Here is a 19,452-nt window from a genome sequence, read left to right as displayed (position 1 = left end):
AGTGTGTTTTCTCTGTATGCCGTTATGTTGTTTATTTATTGTTTGTTTTAAATAAGAAGGCTTGCGTAGAAGCAAGTTCAAGTTTGGTACTTCTTCCATAAGTGTACTTCTTCCATAACTTCCCAACCACTTGAAGTTTATATTTACACCCCCCACCCACAAACGCGTATTGATAAGCGTGTAGTTTGTGAGTAGGAGTGCGTGCATGTTTTCCTTTTATCATTAATGCAACAAAAAACCGAGGCCGAAAAGCAACAACAAGCGCGAGTCGCCGCTATTGAACCAATGTTGAACATTAATCGTCGATGAAAAAGGGCAACGTCCCCTCAGTGAGTCTTTACAGTCTCCGGTGGCCTTTGGTTTGAATTATATAAAATAATGTAAAGTGCCTTTAGAAAAAGCAATCAAGACTGGTAAAGAAATGGCTAAATTCTAGAGCCTAACTCTTCTCTATTCAGATAGACAACTTACACGTATTTATGAGCATACAGGTTTACTGCTGAGTGTAATTTTAATAGCGGATAGAGCTGAATATCTAATACTACACCCCCCGTTGCCCCCCATTTAGTGGTTATTCTTGTTAGTTGCTGTCGCCATTGTGTTTGTCTCCACTCCACTGGCAAACTCGTTTTGCTTGACTTTGATGGAAGCACAGAAAAAACACAAAAGAGGAAGGTAACTGGCACACATTTAAAACTGAAAAATCGGCAGAAAGAGCTGAAAGCCGAAAACCCGCTTGCAATTGCACTTTGGCAGTTGGAGTTGGATATCGTTATCGATAGCTTTTCATTCTGCTTGTTTACTTCTTGGACTCCATATCTATTCTACAACTGTCCATTTGCGCCTCCTCTTTATCGGGTTCTTCCAGAGTAGTTGCTCTACTTCATTCTCAGATCCCATTCCCATTATCCAGAGTAGGGAATACCCTTCCATCCAAAGTAGGGGCGTATGCATACAAAAGCCATTATTGCTGACTTGTCAAAAATCTTGTTGCTTTCTTCCAGAGCAATGTGATTACACCTCATAATAGCCGTTGGTTGCCCTTTCATATGGTTATTTTAAAGTATTTGTGCAGGGTATCCAGAAATCGCCATCATCTTGTCTGTGAGCGACTCTCTTCTCTCTGAGCGAACTGAGCGGCGCGCAGGTCGCTCCCACTGTTAGAGATGGCAATTTGATGAGAGCGAAACAGGCCGATTAGATTTAAAAATCGAATTCACGTAACATTACAGGGATTTACCACCAACGTTTGATTAAATTAAAAATTCTACAATAATTTTAATAATTTTAGTAAACTGCGAAAACTCCACCCCCACAATCCTCTCAAAAATGTTGATCTGCATATTATCTAGAATCAAACGGCTTGAACATTTGGCGAATAAATAGCTAAATAAATAGCTAAATGCGCTGTCACCACACACTCTCTTTCTCTCTCTCCGCTTGACTCTCTCCCGTGGCGGCTCTCTCGCAGCCAGAAAAGTCTATTTAAGCAACCGCGAACGAGCGCTCTTTGTTATTCCACTGTGAACCGCGCGACGGTCGTCATCGCAGGGTCGAATAGAATCTCGAATAATTTTCAACTCGTCAGCAGAGGGTTCCGCAACCGCCGGGCTGGAAACATATATTCCTTGGATCTAAACGGATTGCGGAAGGGGAAGCCCCGATTATCAGGATGATATTCTGATATTTTTCTTAAGCACCTCAGACGGCAGAAGTTGGCGAAGGAGTAGACAAGCAGGGAGGAGGGTGCGAAACGGAACGAACCGGAAACGAAACGGGTCGCGGCTTGAAACGAAACGGTAAATGAAACAACGCCCTGAACGCCCGACTTACGGCTATAAAATCGAGCTGAACCCCGATCGCGGTGTCTTGCAGTGAAAATCCAATCCAAAAATTGAAAAATCTGTTTGAATAAAATGTGCCGAATGTAAAGCGCGCAACTTGTGAGCATTACTACCTTAGTAGTATACCATAATTTTTTTTTACCATTGACAGCTAATCGCAGCGCTGTTTACATGTGTGTGCATATTTTTTTTTGGATTTGACAAGTTTTCTAATATATTTTGTTTGGGTGAAAAGTGAAAGTGAAAATTTAGAGCAACGAACAGGACGCGCTTAAAACGAAGAGAGAAAGGGAGTGAGAGCATGCGTTGTTGTTTCTGTTTTTTGTTGTTTTTTTTTTTGCAGGACTCTCCCCCGCATACACGCTCTCGCAAACGCTCATGCTAACGGTCCTTGTTCTCTCTTGCAGCGGCTCTCTCTTTCTCAGCGGCGGCGGCGTTCTGTGACGTCAGAGGCAGCGACGTCCTTCGCTGGCAGACGCACGCACACACACACACACACTCACACGCACGCACGCTCACTGACAGACACAATACCATACTTAGAGAAACTCCCACCAAGAGAACCCTCCCCCTCAACAACAACAACAACAAGAACAACAGCTTCGCCAACAGCAGCATCAAATTAAAGAGAGAGCATTTATATTCCTTTGTGGCAACGCGAGTGTACATGTGTGTGTGTTTCGAGGCTGCCGCACCACTACAATTGCAACTGCAACTACAACTACAACTACAACTACAACTACAACGGCACTAGCAATAGCGACACCAACAACAACTAAGCACAACACAACCATATAGCAACAAAAATGGAACAGCCGAGCATTCTCGTCAAAATCCTGCACTCGATTCCGCACGTGAATTACACATTCCGTCGGGTTAACGACACCTTCAATCCGGACAGCGATGTTTACCTCGAGGTGAGTACCAGTCCACTCCGCTCCCATTCCCATTCCCGTTCCCAATGCACAGGCACAGTGCTCCACTGATGCGATTTCCCACTTTGATGACACCATTTCGATCCAGACGCCCAAATCGCATTCAAATCGCATATGCAAACCGTTGAAGATGCTTCCCTTCGACTGAAAGTTACTCTGCATCTGACCATCTCTTCTTTTCCGCGTGAAAACTCGGCCGATAACGGTTACTTTGGGCATAGAAGGGGACAACCATTTGGGTTAAGCGGCGGTAAATGAGTCATACGTGGGAAAGAAGGGGAATGCATTGCAATAAATTAGTGCCTATCCGGGCCCAATTGATAAACAGAAGCGCCACTTTGGAGGCATTCCCAGTTGTAAACAAATGCCAAGTACGTACCCCCTATCTGAGATTCCATAGTGCATATTATGGGCACTGCTTGCAGTCGGCTCCTCCTGCGCTTCCGACACCAATCGCAATCGCAAGTACCACTTAAGCGGAACTCGAGCATACCCACTCGAGATTCGGAGTCCCATTCCGAGTCTATTTTGGAATTTGGTGCGTGGGTGCGTGTGTTGTGTGTGTTGTGCCCTTTGTTGCCGCTCCCTGGGCTTTCCCCCCTGGAATTGTCTCTTTTCCGCCTGGTTTTTACCTGCCCTCGGGTCCTGTTCCGTTTGCAGTTGCATGGGACTTCGACATGAGGACATGGTGACATGAGGCATCGGCATCGAGCGCAGGACACAAAAGTGCGGAATACAAAGGCGAGGAAAACGCGTGGATAAATTTTAATTTCCACCGCTCGTCCTCTTCCTCTTGCTCGTTTTGCCCCGCCTCTAGTCGGCCCATTTGCCAGTTGTTCCGCACTGCAGTCTCCCGATTTTCCGCTCTGGTGCGAGGGAGAGAGACCCGATTTCTGTTGCTGTCCCTCCTTCGGTTTCTGCTTCTGTTGTGAAAGAGCGACTCTAGCTGGTTTCGTTTCCCATTCGTTCCTGCCATGTGCGCTCCATGTGCCTCCGGCCATGGAAAGGGGCGGGGTGCAGTTGGGGGTGGGGGTGGGTGTGTAGACTGTGGTTTGGGAACCATGCGGAACGGCTGGAAGGGAACTGGAGGAGGTGGGGCGAGCAGCAGCTGCACACTTCCGGCTTCCTTTTCGGCCTTTTCCCCTTGTTATTCCTCATATTCTTGCTTTGTTTCTTCGCCAGACCAGCCGATCATCATCATCATCCTCATCATCCTCCCTATCTGCCTGGTATCCTCACCGCATTATGTACTCTTTCCACGGGGGGAGGCGGGGCAGGACGACGCCCTTTTAGCCGGCTTCGCAATCAGCATATGCAAATTGCGAGCTCTTGTCCCGGGTTACTCCTCGCACCCTAAAATCGCAGCGTGAAAATTTGATTAAAATTAGCTGATTTCTTCATTCTCCATTCCGTTTTCCCGATGCTGGGAAAACGCCGGCTTCCAGCGCGAAAATCGTGTGCGTGCGAAAATTCAGGTCAGCTGGCAAAGCTATGGCTTCGGTTTTTCTTTTTCGGATTTGTGCTGTTGCAGTTGGACGTAACTGTGGACGTGGATGTATGTATGTAGGTCAGGCTGCACTACTGTTCCCCACAGCTCCCCACGATTGCCATGGAGGCAGAAGCTATGCATGGATGAGGTGAGGTGGGGGATGAATGAGGAGGTCCGGACTTGGGGCGTAAAATTTACGCGCGTCAGCAAAAGTCATCCGTATACTTGAAAAAAAGAAGCGGGCCTGCAAAATCGACATATGTATTTTGTATTTCAAACCTCTATCGAAATGAAAAGCAGTTGCGATTATTACGCAAGAGCAAGAATATGCTTCTGATTGCTAGGTTCAATCACCTGAATACGACTCCTCTGTCCGATTTTTTTCAGTGTGAGTCGGCAATGTACGGCTAATTGGTGGGGCAGGGCTTTGAGTTCCAGCAATAGATGGGGGGCGGGTGTGGGAGAGTGGAAGACTTACATCACTTTGGACTACTTTGGGATGCGATAAACACTCGAGGGCGGCGGGTCCTTCAGCAGCATCGCGGCTCGTCCTTATCCACGCACCACCAGCGACCCACCCATCCCGTCCAATCCCAGTCAATCCACTCATCGCACAGATTACAGCGATGACGATGGCGGTGATCAGTTCAACCTTCAACTGGTCGCGGACGTGGATGTGGACGTGGACGTGAATGATGACAACAGACAAGGCACAACCCCACCGCTATCTGTGCCTATGCGGTATATATGTACTTTATGGCTGTGCGGGCGCCCTCTTTGCGGGAGGGAGAGGTGGGGAGAAGTGCCCGCATCGGGCAGATGAATTCATAGATTGGGTTAAAATTAAACGCGGCCTGGAGAACGAGAGTGGATGAACTGTGCAGTCCGTACAAGGCACAAAACTAAACAATTTCCTGGCAAAATCGTTGTCTTCAGCCTATAGCTATTATACCTATATTATCCGTATGCTTATGACCTGAGAATTGAAAACTAACAATGGTTTGGTTTCAATAAAAAGAAGAGTGAGCAGTGTAGCATATTCGATTGCCCGGATTGCTTTATCTTTTTCCATGTTTTGCCACAGCCATAATAATCATACTTGCAAATGCTTGGCCAAAGCTCTGGCTTTTCCATTTTGCAAATGACAAAGAATACTCGCAGGCCTCCTTAATCTTCCCAGCCTTAGTGTACTCGTATTCATGGAGATTGCTCTATATATGTATGGCATGCATTTTATGCAGATTGCGCTTGTACGTACTCCGTACTTACTCGTATATGCATTTTGAATATATCGGGCGGATTGTCAACCTTTTGTGCCTGCGTCAACACTTTCACAACGCCTGGGACTTTCGTTGCGGGTTATGGCAACTGCAATCTGTCCGTCTGTTACTCCTGCCCCAATCCCTTTCCTTTTTGCATTTTTGCATTCCACCCGATAGATTTGCGCCTGCTGTTGGCATAACAAAAGCAACCAGCGAAGGACTTGGCTGATTCAGATTCATATTCGGATGCAGACTGCGATTTCCATTCCGATGCCGATGCCGATGCCGATTCCGATTCCTACTCCTACTTCCACTTCCACTTCGTGGCTGACTGACAGACAGCTGCCCTCACATTAGCCAGATGTGTGTGCCCGTGCCCACTTTACAGATTGTTTTGCATCTGTATCTTTCGCTTGCTTTCTTTACTCCTCTTTTACGACTCGTCATAAAGTTGCTGCACTTGGATCTGGATGGGATTTAGATGAACTGTCTGGGCTCGGAAGAACGGCTGTGTGTCTGTGTCCCCAAACTGCAGTGGCTTCTCTCTGCTCCTCTTTATTTCCGCTGTTTATTTGCTTTTCGGCCCGACCCGGCTTTGTTTGTCCATCGAAGAAGCTGAAGATGCTGACCCACAGATTCATCGAGAGGCTGCGGACCACCCAAGTCAAAACGAGTTCGATTTCTGTATGGAATTGAATTGATTTGAAATTAGCCACCCACACCTTTCAGCGTTCTTTGGTGATTTCACTACGCTCATAGGTGTCTTGTGGTCCATCGAACATTCGTCGTTGTATCACTGTGATCTGAGATCATTTTGTACCACCAAGCTTGTAATGCCAAGCTTGCTTTTCCTGATGACATCAGAAAGTGACGCCATTTCGTGCACATTTGTTTAGTTTGCTGCATTAAACGGATTTTACTCTGCGTTAGAGTAAACAAAGTTCAAGTTCAAAAGCGAAACATTCCCCTGCTTTTCATATTCACTCCCCATCATCTGGTTATCTATATTTATCCACCCACCTACACCGCATTAGCAGGGAAATCTCGATTGTGTGCCTTTGCATGCCATTCGGGAATTCTCTGGGCCCCTTTCTTCAGCTCCATCTGCGTGGGCATCTCGCATTTCTTGTATACTCGTACAAGGCCAGCATCTTGAAAAACCCCCATGAATGGGCCAGCACGCGACTTTCCTACACCAGGTTCCTAAGTTGCTGGCGAGATTTCATCCGCGTTAATGAGCTCGAACTTAGCCGATCGTTACGATCAGGCGACCATCATTGGGGCTCTACGATCTGCACATTTGAAATTCATCATGGAACGCTTCTGCATTAGCATATGAAATTATGCCACGTCGACGATTCCCCTTTCAATTCCACAATTGTTCCCGGGTTTCATTCAATGGGCTTCGTGTTTGCTGAGGGGAAGTGGGGCCAACGGACTTGAACCTCAAACGATTCACATTTCTTCTTGGTTCGGGGTTTTATGTTCGAGTAGTGTCGAATAGGTTGTTTCCCTGTAACGCACTTGAGAGAATTTTCTATGGAATAAGCGTACTTAAATACTTTGATTTATTATCGAACATAAAGAAAAGCGATTGTTTTGAGGTATGATGTTCAAACTGATTGATTTCAGCGGAAGCAAAACCTTACTTATCTCTGGCTTATCTCTAAAACCGGACCAACCTTGACTTGTCCTCCGGCAATCTCCAGTTGCCTGACCCTATGGCCCTTTCTTATCTGCATCTGGTATTGGAAAAGGGCGGCAGATGCGGAATGGAGAAACTATGGCGCGGTGACAGAGCGGAAACGGGGCTATCGCTTTATATTTATGCATTTATTATAACTGTTGTCTCTTTTCCGAGGGCCGCCACTTGGGGGCGTCGAGGGGGGGCAGGATGTTGGTTGGAGTTGGGCTTGGGCTTGGAAAACTGGTTTTCCATCGTCAAACATTCTACGAGGAAGGGGAAAAACGAAAACAAGTCTCACCCACGCGAAGAGAAAACTCGATCACAGCCCGGAAAATCAACAAATACTTTGCTCCTCGAGTTCTGATATTTCTGATATGCTGCGTAAATAACCCAATAAGTTATAGATATTCGAAGCAGAATTGCGATTTAGAAGTTTATTTCGGAATGCAAATAGCTTACTACTTGCTAAGCTATATATGCTTGGTTCTAATATTAAGTTTTTTGCTTTCCATGTGAACTACTTGAGATATTGTGGTTACCATACAGACCATACCTTTGTATCATAACTTCTGAATCATATCCTTGGGTGATTCATTCTCGGAAACCTTGGCTTGTTATCTTATCAATATGTACTTTTTCGCCTGTAAAAAGCTTTTTTTATGTTCTTGGAACCGCTTTCCGCAACAATTGATGTGAAAAGTTTTGGTTCCTACTTGGAAATCCCTCAAAGGCGCTGATTTGAGCTCAAGAGCTGTTCAAATTGAATCTTTCGTCGCTGTGTTAATTGTGGCGATATTTGCATCCCGCTGGATATTCATGTGAATAAACATGGGAATCCGTCGTGATATATTCTCCAATTAGCCCCTCATCGTCATCGAGTCCCCGCAGTTCTTCTCTAGTTTTTTCACCTCTTTCGTGGCGGTATTCACACTTCCCATGGAGAACTGGGGAAATACTCAATTAAACGAAGCATGTGGACTGGAGCGGGGCACCAGATACCAGGGGGGATTCAGAGGGGCAACTTCGAGAGCTTCAAGGTTATTTGTGCTGGCAATTTGCTCTGATTTAATTCAATTTGAGCAGCATCGAAGGCAGCGCGTAATTTTTGCCATTTTTAGCGCCGCTTTGTGGGAGTGGGGTGGTACTGGGGGTAGTTTCTCGCTCGTTAGCTGGGAAAATGTCCGCTTCACTTCGCAGATTGCACGGCCCGGAAAATGGTCGGAATGTGCATGGCAGGATTGATTCACCCACCAATATTTGGTTATGCTTAGCGAGATAATTATCAACGCAAGCTTAAGGATTTGCCAGGCAAATAACTCCGTTGCTGGCCCCATTTCTCTGTGTGTACTGAACGAAAAAGGTGCTGCGGAAGAGGTGGGTGGTGGGCTGGCTATTTCTCAAGGGTCATTCAACTGCGAGGACAAGTAAATGTGCCGAGGCTACGGGACAACAGCAACGACAACGGCAACGGCAACTGTAACTAGTTTTAATGATTATTTACATGGCACAAGTGCAATAAATAATAAATACGACTCGCAGGAAATGCAAGGCAAAGGAGAAAACTGCGCCTGAGAGGATGTTCCATGTCGGATTGGGTTGGGGATGGTGGTGCGTCCGGTGTCGATTCCGATTCCGATACCAATTCCGATTCCTATTCCAATTGACTGAATTGAAACTGATTGACAGCTGGGAATCGCAGCAGATATGCTCGAACCATAACATGGCCAGCATTGATTATCCAGTTTTTTATTGGCAGTAGAAGATTTGGTTCCATTGCCTAGGATCCCGCATTTAAATGGTGCCCATGGTGTTTTTCACAGGCGTCACTCGAGGCGTCCAAAGTATATCCATTTAGCCACTGAGTTTAGTCTGAAATCGTGAATCGTGAAACTGGAACTTGACTCTACGCTCTACTCAAACCGCCTGGAATGTACGTTTCAAGTGGCCTGCCTGACTCATTCGCCATTCATTCGAATTGAATATCCAATATCCTGGACGGGTAACTTAAAGCCTACAGTGCACATCGTACACAACGTCTTGTTTAATGACAGGCAATGAAATTACCGCCCAGTCAAGGCATTTTTTGTGGACAGAAGATGGTGCGGAAGGTTCAGTTTCTGTGCCTTGTGTCTTGTGTGTCTCTACATTGGCCAATTCAATTTAATTTCGGTAACGGAGCCGAGCAAAAAAGAAATTATCCTTGCAAAGGACACTCGACCATGAAGCCAACTAACAACAAATTGCAGTGCCAACCAAAAAGGCATCGAGTTGCAAGTTATTCAATTAAAAGTTTCTCCAATGTCCAGCGCAAAGAGCCTTGAACATGGAGTTCACTGAAACTGATTTTTATTTTGAGTTACACAACTGTCTGCCTCCTGGCTTGCATAACATACATTCTAATTAGAAATGTCACAGGACTTTGTTAATTAGTACTTTGTCAACTTTTCTGGAGCATCATTCATATGACAACATCCAGAGAACAAATATATCTATCCGCATACTCGTATACTCGCATACTCGTTTGTGCCTCGCATGGGATTTCACCTTCACATTATTCAAATAGTTCAATCGAATTCTGTTCCATGGGCTGGCCATCGTGAAATCAATGTCAATATCAATCAAATAAATTTTAATTGAAATCGAACAAACAACTCTGCTGCATCGCAACTTTCAGTGCAATGCTGTCACTCGGCATTTCGGCACTGTATGTGTTGGAATTGATTGGCCGAGTCTGGTGGAGGACTGTAATGAACCTAGACTAATCTGTACCATTTCCTTGCACCCTTACAGAGCCTGGTCATCCTGGCATCCATTCCCGCCGGCCTGCTTATCGGCTCTCTGTTCGGCCTGCTGCTCTACCTGTTGACCAGATGCTGCGACCGCCGCCAGAGGAAGCCGAGCGCCCAGCGCTGCCAGAGCTGCTCCTTGGTCATCATCACGCTGATGACCTGCGCTGCCATCGGATTAGGTGAGTCCTGGTTCCCCGAACCGCCGTGGCCAAGGCGAAGGCGAAGGGCGTTGAACCGCCGCAGTTGCATTTGCCAAGCACGTTTGCATGCATCCCTTTGCGGTTGCATCGCGTGTTGGCGGTTGGCGGTAGTCGGTAGTGGGCAGTCGGTTGTCGGTTGACGGTTGCCGGTTGTCGGTGGGCAATTGGCAATTAGCCAAAACGCAACTTATCGCCAATGGAGCGGAGCACACTGGCTGGTGGTCACGTATGCAAAGTCGCGGAGCGCAAAGAAGTGGAGCCAAAACTGGAGGAGCATGCGTCATCCGGCAGCGCTGGAAGTGGATGTGGATGTGAATGTGGCTTGGCTGGCGGCGACACAAGCGATGAAATAATAATTTAATTAGCCGCTGAGCCGCGCACAGAACTCTTAATTGAATCAAAGCGGCGAAGGGGCGAAATGTGGGCCGCGGCTCGCGTTACATCACTGACCTGCCCCGCGTTGATCTTGCCCCGATCTTTGATACCTTCGTGATCTCTGGCATGGTTTTTCGCCAGACCGCCTTGACTGCCCATCGACTGTCATACTGCCAGCCGCATCTCTCTGCAATATTAATGTGGCTCCCTGACTGATGCCCGCTTTTCGATTCGTGCTCCATTTGCAGGCTTGTACGGCAACGATGATTTCCATAATGGACTCCTTCAGGCCTTTGGATCCGGGAAGAGCGTTGAGGGTCTGGTGTTCACCCTGAAACGACAGGTAAGTGCTGTTCATAAATTTTAGAGTCACAAGCGTTGCGTACGAAGAGGAGCTGGCTTCCTTTTTCTCTTCTGGTTTTTGTCTAATTAAGATAGCAAGTTTAGCCAGCAAACTGCAGCAGCAGCATTTCCATATTTTCTTAGCAGACTTGCCTTTATATGCCTTTAGCTGCAAGTCTGAAGTGGAATCTTTAACTGGGCTAAGTTACCCAGTGGCCCTCCCTCGCTTAGTTCCACATGGATGGCATGGCTCCATGAACTTCTGCGCCCGCCATTCGCATTCGCATTCCTGTTCCTGTTCCCTTTTCCATTTCTATACCCCACCTATACCTATTCCTACTCCTGTTCCTATTCCTACTCCATTCGAAGCAGCCGCCCATTTGGCTCATTCTTGTTCATTATAATCAACCTAAAAGCTGGCTGCTGTGCTGACAGTTACGTGGCCACGTGGGACAGGACGGTGCGCTGGGTAATGGGGCTGACTGCGGGACTAGGGGACTAGGGGACTAGGGACTGGAGGAAGTGTCCTCCTGTCCTGGCCAAAGCTTTTGCATTTGCTCTTGCTTTCGTCTTTGCTTTTGCCATTCAGAAACTTTGTCAGCACACACACACACAGAGAGACGGGGGAGGAGAGCGAGAGGGCGGGGCAAACGAGCCGATAAGCCAAAAGGTTAAGGGTTGGGGTGGCTGGGTGGTTGAAGTGGCAGGGGGCAGGGGGCAGGGAAAGGAAGGTGAGTCAGCCAGGAGCATCAAAGGTAGACGACGTCGTCGTAGTCGTAACAGGGATTCTCTCAGAAAAGAGTGGCAAACAGATGGCTGGCATTGCTCGACTCTTGAGTAAAACGCTATTAATTATCCCCGGCACAAAGGACGGTGGTCGAACGGGGCGGGTAGGGACTCCGGACGGAGGGGGCGTGGCTGCAGCTGGCGACGTGCGTGTGTGGAGCCAGCCCTGGAACCCGACCGAGCCCCCAGCCAAGTGCGGAAGCCAAAGTATTACGATGGATGGAAACTATTCCCTTTTCTTCTGGCTTTTCTTCTTTGTGCCAGACTGGGAAAACAGGGGGCAAAGGACATGTGGGGGGGGGCCTTTCTTCGCCTCCAAGCCACCAGTATTTGGTCATTAACTTTTGAACTGCTTTTCCCTTTCTGGGGACTGAACTCGAGCTGCCAGTGCAAGTCGGTAATGGAAGTATTTGATTATTTCGCCTCGATTCGCACATTTTGTAATAAAATAAGTGGACATAGTAGTGGTGTGATTTGCATATACCTGACACCAGAATCAGCTAACAACTGTCTTTTTATTTTTGCTTACACACAGACGGAGAGCATCAAGCACGACCTGGAGACGCGAATGGCGGGGCACAAGGTGGAGCAGCTGGTGGAGAAGCCGCAGTATAACCAGACGGTGGTGATGCTGCTCATAGAGACGTCGCGCCTGGTCACGGAGAATACCTCGCGGGCGGTGGCCTCGCTGGACAGCATGGTGCACTACTTCATGAAGGCCAAGGGCAGCGAGAACGACACCTCGCTGATGGGATTGCTGCAGGTGAGTGAGCTGGGGTCCGTCCTCCTAGTCGTACTTGCCACGGAACTGCTAACCCACCAATCTCTCTTGCAGCTCGGTGAGTTCTACGAATCCATACGCTGGCCCGCCACTCTGGCCTTTCTCACTGTGCTCCTGCTGCTCTGTACGGTTCTGGTGATTGGCGTGGCCCGGCGATCCCGCTGCACCCTGATCTTCTTCAGCGTCTCGGGTCTGTTCTGCATCATCATCTGCTGGCTGCTAGCAGGCGTTTATCTGGCCGCCAGTGTGGCTGCCGGAGATTTCTGTATGCGACCCCATGACTATATGTGCCGTCAGGTGGGCATGGTGAGTCCTGGTACATGCATCCCACTTAAACTTATACTAATGGCTATCCGTACTCAGCGGAGTCCCTATGTTGACTTTCTTAACTGCGGCACACCGCGCAATCGCTTTATCCTGCGGCTGAACGAATCCCGGGATCTGGTGGACCGGGCCAGGGAAAGTGTGGAGCAAATGCAGCGGTGAGTGTCCAATCATTTGATTGGAGGGCAGTTTTAAGAGCTAGCTTGCATGAGTTCAGACAGCACTTATTACTATTATTATGGAGAAAAGAGTATATTCTCACGCATAAAAGGACGCTCAACTTGGAACCAAACTAAACCGAACATCTTTTATTGCAGCATGAGCCAGGAAACATATCCACACATCGACATCCAGCGCACGCTGAACGCCATGGACAACGATCTGGAGACCACCCTGCGCAACCTGACGACGCTGTCGGCCACTTTGGACCGCCGCGCGATCGACTTGCACTACGAGGACGCACTCCGCGGACTCTGCGGCGGCGGGCTACTGGGACTCAGTCTGATGATGGTGGCTGGTCTGCTGACCTCCTTCCTGCTGACGATCCTAGTGTACGCCGACTCTCACGCCTGGATCTATCTGACCAAGCGGTATGATGAATTGCGATGGTGGGATGGCCTTCTTATTTTAAACTTGTGTATCTGCATTTAAAGGCCAACGCTGGATGCGGACAAATCGGAGACAGCGCCACTATTTCCCGCCTCGAACGCGCCGAGCGCCAGCATCTCGCCCACAGCTCCGCTGGGAACGGGAACGATCAACAGGACGCTGCTCCACCACCAGCAGGCGTCGTCGGGCGGCATGGGCGGCGGTTCGGGTGCCATGCCGGGATCTGGAGGCGGCGCAGGGCCTGGAGTAGGCGTCGGCGTCAATGGACACAATGGCGTGGGGCCGTATCGCAACGGATCGGCGGGCATGAGACAAGGGTTGGCATCACCTTCATCTCAATCAAGCCACACCTCATCCACCGCTACTTACAACCACCACAACAACGGCACCACCAGTTACCACAACAGCCACCAACAACACAACAACCACCTGTACAGCAACCACTACAGCCACAGCAACAACCACTACAACAGCACACAGCATAGAACTAACCCAGCGGCGGGGGCGGTAGCAGCGGCGGTGGGCGTGGCCAACAGTGGCCAGCGATCGCCGTCGCCGCCGCCTGTCTACGATTTGGTGCATGGCACAAGGCATGATCTTTGATTTCATTTGATTTGTTGATATTCCCCAACCGCTCGACACCCGAATCCTTTTCCCTTTCCCTCTTGCGTTTGTCCCTGCCCCCATCCCCCTTCCCCTCTTGCAACTCGCTGCCCTGCCCACGATTCAATAGTTTGCCTGTAATTCCATGTGGCGTTCTTTTCGACCTCATTTAAATTGCGTGTATGAGCGAAAAGATAAAATCTGGGCAGCGGGTTGCTTATTGTCGATCAACAGACGATCGACTGCATATCCCTTTTACATTTACGCTTCTAGTTGAGGCCTTGTTAGTCGTGATTGCTTAACGTTTTGATTTACCTTCTGTTTTTTTTGTTTGGCCTTTGTTCTGGTTAATTAGCTGCTTCGCTGATCCTTTCGTCGTGCTGCACCTGCATGTGAACACCGACAATGAACACCAGCACTCGCACTGCAAATAAACACAAAGACAACCAGCACAGACCCAACCTACAAACAGATCTCAAAGCGGGATTTCACTGTAACAAGAGACCTAAAACCAACACACTAAGCCCACTAACCCTTGTAGATATCAATCACAGACATTAATGGAATCAGCTTGTTTCGGAATAATACCACGCATAGGTCTTTAAGTTAGAAACTAGAGGTTCCTCATGCATTCGGAAAGCACAATCCCTTTAGGCGGCAGCCACTTTTAGAACAGCCATTTTTCGATTGCACTTTCAGGAGTTGCCTAAAGATTCCAACAGATGTAGTTGTTAAAGCAAGCATATGACGTTCTTGATGAAAGGCTAACTAAATTCAACTAAATCACCCCTCTTTCAACTGAAATTGGCCGAGCACTAACCCAAGCACTTCGACTTTCAGGTCAGGACACCACACCCTAGGACGCCTTCCATCGCATCACCAACAGTCGGCGACGTATTTGCCAGGACCCAACAATGGAAAGTACGCGACGCTCAGCAAGCAGTGTAAGACGCTCGAGTCCAACGACTTCTACTGAGATTCGCTTGCCTGCAGTTCCCATGCAGGCAGTAGCAGCAACACAGCACAGCAGCAGCAGAACTTGCAGCTCCAGCAGCAGCAGCAGCAGAGCAGCCTCATCAATCAGAACCAAAGCCAGAGCACGCTGAAGAACATCTTTGCGTCGGCCACCTTGCCCCGCTCGACGGGCAGCTCCATCCGGTCGGTGCTCTCCGTTCAAACCTCCAATGCGGCAATTTGCCGCTCCACGGGCAACGGATTGGACGGCGACATGGTGGACGATCGCGATCCAAGGGATGTAACCAACAACAGCTTCAATCGTTTCGATCCCAAGTACATCAGCATTGGTCCCAAGGCGGTCAGGGGTCAGAATAACAATCTTAATATTATGTCCGTCGCCGGCAGTGCCAATAAGTGTGCCACTTTGCGACATGTGGGTCGCTATGGTGGCTCGCTCAAGGGTGTGTCCGCCGTCAATACCACGCCCTCGCCCGCCGCCGCCCCAGCTGTGCATTCGCCGAACTTGAGGAGCGCCAAGACGCCGTCGATAGCCACCGTTTCGAAGGATTATTGTCAGCAGCCGGACTGCATTCCTCAGGAGTTCCTTCTCCAGCAGCAACAACAGCTGCAGCAGCAGCAACAGCAGCAGCAGCAACAGCAACTGCAGCAGCAGCTACAGCAGCAACAGCTGCAACTCCAACAACAGCAGCAGCAACAGCAGCAGCAGCAGATGGTGCCCCCTGCTCCGCCGCAACCGGCGCCTCCGCCTCCACCCAAACCAAAGATAGTCAATACGTTTACGGAAATTCCCGGCACCACGGGCGTGGGCAGCTCGTATGCCAAGGAGCAGCAGCAACAGCAGCAACTGTTGGCCCTGCAGCAGCAGCAGCAACAGCAGCTGCTCGTCCTCCAGCAGCAGCGGGAGCGGGAGCTGCAGCAACAGCAGCAGCAGCAACAGCAGCAAAGAGAGTTGCATCCACCGACCACCCACATACTACCCCCCTCGGCTGTCTACAGCATCGAGAGCAGTGAGGTGTTGCCCACAGCCGCACCGCGTGCGCAACAGCGCTCGCTGAATCCCGCCTCCATTGTGAACCAACCGCTGCCCGAGATTCCCACCAATCAGCAACAGTCAAAGATCTCCGCTCAGCCGCTTTGCGCCGCCAGTTTGGGGCAGTACCGCTCGCTGCAGCGTCCTCAAACCCAGAAATTGCAGCCGGCTGCCGTCTCCTCGCCGCAGCAACCACCAACGCTGCCGCCCAAAAACCGGCACAAAAATAGCAACCGAGGTGTAGCCATCGACAGCAGCAATGCCAATCATATGCAGACCTTGCCGCCGAAGTCAGCCAGCCTAAGACAACAGCAGCAGCAGCAAGAGCGCGAAAGGGAGCGAGAACGCGAGCGGGAGCGGGAACGGGAACGTCCGAGGAGGGCGGAAACCTTGGACAATGCTCGCAGCTACATAGACCAACAGCAACAGTATCCCGGCCACCTGATAACCAGCAGCAACATGAAAAAGCAACACTCCTATGACAGCAGCTACCATCAGCAACAGCAGCAGCAGCAGCAACAACAGGCCTTTTATCAGAGGCAGCACAACAACAACTTCTCATCAAAGCAGCAGCAACAGTTAATGCTGGAGCAACAGCAGCAGCAGCAGCAACAGCAGCAACAGCAGCAGGCGTTGTTTTACAGATCCCTGAAACGGGGAGAACGCGTAGCTACTGGCGGCGGAGGAGTTACTGGAGTTACTGGAGGAGCAGCCATTAGCAACCAGAGCGATCTGTACTCGGTAACGGAGTTGTAGGAGTGCGCCTGCTGCGGCGGCGGTGTGGATGTGGTGCGCCGAGGCGCCTCATCCACATCGCTGCACGCGGCGGCGGCTACCCAAACTCAGACACACACCCAAAACCAGACGCAATCGCAGAACCAGGCGCCTGTTCCCCTGCCACCCAAGAAGCATCGCCAGCGGGAGAGGGAGCGAAACTTGGAGCGGGAACAGCCGGCTCCCTGCAATGCCAATCTGTGCGAGGAGCATGAGTACGATGAGTTCTACCCCCAGGCGTATGAAATGCATGCGGTTGTTGGAGGAACTAGCGGTCCCACGGGTGGCGGGGCAGCTACTGGCTCTGCTTCCAAGCACGGCAAGCAAGGTCAGCAAAGAGCAGCCACTTTCGATGTGGCCGATGCCAGGGACTACGAATTGAAGCGTCTGGGCAACCGGAGATCGCAGCAGCAGGCGGCTCCTAGCAAAAGAAACGGAGGAGCAGGCGCACCAGCTGTCAGCCAGGATCACCATCGCAGCCACGATCGCGAGCGGTCGCGCAGCGATCACCGCATTGCCAGCTATGCCTGCGAAGAGGTCAACTCCTCAGCGCTCTGCAGCGCCGGCTCCATGAGCTCCATGCTGCAGCCGGCCAATGGTACTGGTCACAGGAGCAGCAGTCACCAGCACCAGCGGGATCACCATTCGCGGGATCAGCAGCAGCAGCAACAGCAGCAGCAGCAACAACAGCGGGAGCGACGCGAGAAGACCTTTAAGGTATGATTTTTAGAGACGTCATAAGAATTGTCCAATCCGCGCCAGGACACCAGAAACGGCAGCTCCAGGCGGCGGACGCGTTGAGGGGTAAATGGAAAGCTAACGTGGCGGATTCTACAGCGATTACGAGAACGTGAACCCCCAGTCATCGAGAAAAGTTGCGCAAAAGGAGCGCGGCACCATTGTTGCACCACCATTGGCACCCGAAGATCCCAGCCTGTTTTTATGTTTAGCCTAAGTCGCGTCCTTACTCTATGTCTATCTCTTTCCATGTCCACCAGCGTCCTCTCCCTTTCACTTGCGTGCGAAAACGACTCACTCACACACACATGTATATATATAAATATATAAATATATATATATATATACACCCAGATTGTATTGTAAAAAACCGACCTCTTCTGATTGATTCAAGTTGTGAAAGCTGCTTGAAAGAGGCTGCTGCAGTGTCAAAGGCAGCGGTCGAAACAAAAGCGCATTATAGTCACTTCACTTATTATTTGTGAATTTTAAATTGTTTTATAGTGCAACATTTGGACAAGCAATATTTACACGCCCATTGCCAATGATAATTGCTTAGAATTCAGAGCCTTGCAGCTCTTTAGCTCTGTGACGCTATTGCCTTGACCGCTGCTGTGCTTACAGCCATGTACATCCAACCTACAAAAGTTCTCTGCCCTGTGTTGTTGCCTATTGTTATATAAATAGTAGAAAACTACGATTAACCGTAACGAATACTTTTTTGTGACCACTATTCATACGTGTATATTTTAAAAGCCTAAGTTAAGTGGAATTTAGTTTTAAGCGCAAAACTATTTATTTACGACAGTTTGTAAGCCTCGACCCCAAAAAAATGCCCAAAACGGTGGCAAAGCGAAGACACAGTCGGCGACAGATAACTAGGTGCTCCCGAAACGAGTTTTAAAACGAGTTTTCATTCGAATATACCCGAGAGTCTAAGTCCGTCTCTGTCTCGCTTTTTCGCTGTTTGAGGAACTTTTAGTTTTTAAATGGAGTGTGTGTTATTTTTAATTTATTATAACCTTTTTTTTTTTATAAGCGATTTATGCTGATTTTTTTTTGTTTGAGAATCCGTTGCGAGAACCAACAACAACAACCACAGCGACACGTACGTAAAATTTTTGTGACGTCAGAAATCTAAAAAACGAAAACCAAGTATGAAAGCCCAAAAGCTACACTGCACAAAAGAAAAGAACAAGAAGAAACGCAAACGAAAGAAATTTCACAAAATAAAACACAATATACATTAAAGGTTTAACATTTAAATCAAGCAAAAGACAACAAGAAAGGAAAAGTTCTTAACTCAAGCAATATAAAAAAAAAGATAACATAAAACGAAAAGAAGCCATACCAAGTTGTTCAACTATTTTAAAAAGGATTCAGCAAAGCAAAATAATAAACAAGCAAACATTTACACATAAAAATACATAAAATACCTACATGTTTATTATAGAGCAAGCATAAGGAATATAAATTAATCTACAACAACCACAAACAATGTTCAGGTCAATAACTGCATTTAAAAGGAGGAAACCCTTATTAGGCGTTAAATTAAACGAAATGCTCTTTTTATATACAACATATATAACATGCAAATATATATACATATATACATTAAACGAATTGCAAGTACCCAAAACACAGACAAACGATAACACAAAATAAAGGAACAACTCACCAAAGTTGTTGGCACAGCGGAAGACACACAAACATTTTATACAAAACTAACATAGTTATACCACACAAAATATAAGACACAGAACAGTTGTGGAAGAAATAATTGTAGTGCCATTAGAGATTGGAAAATTTAATAAAATTTTATTGTAATTATGCAAAGTATAATTTTAGTTATGTTTTACAAATGTATTTGAAGGGTTGTATGGTTTTATAAATATGTATTTGAAAT

The 19,452-nt window shown here is 48.3% G+C and overlaps 1 protein-coding gene across 1 annotated transcript; it reads left to right on the top strand.

Moving 5' to 3' along the window:
- Positions 1-394: 394 nt before the first annotated feature.
- Positions 395-18,571, top strand: LOC6555705. Its single transcript, XM_001982446.3, is given in 10 exon segments — positions 395-413; positions 2,252-2,761; positions 10,008-10,185; positions 10,830-10,924; positions 12,245-12,472; positions 12,545-12,796; positions 12,854-12,972; positions 13,132-13,404; positions 13,468-14,013; positions 14,867-18,571. Coding segments are annotated over 9 exon segments (4,467 nt in total). The 5' UTR covers positions 395-413; positions 2,252-2,650; the 3' UTR covers positions 17,532-18,571.
- The last annotated feature ends 881 nt before the right edge of the window (positions 18,572-19,452 follow it).

This window comes from Drosophila erecta, unplaced genomic scaffold (genome assembly GCF_003286155.1).
Source record: "Drosophila erecta strain 14021-0224.00,06,07 unplaced genomic scaffold, DereRS2 tig00000283-arrow-arrow-pilon, whole genome shotgun sequence".
Taxonomy (NCBI): domain Eukaryota; kingdom Metazoa; phylum Arthropoda; class Insecta; order Diptera; family Drosophilidae; genus Drosophila; species Drosophila erecta.
The sequence above is the reverse complement of the archived record's forward strand: the minus strand, read 5'-3'. Positions and strand labels throughout refer to the sequence as shown.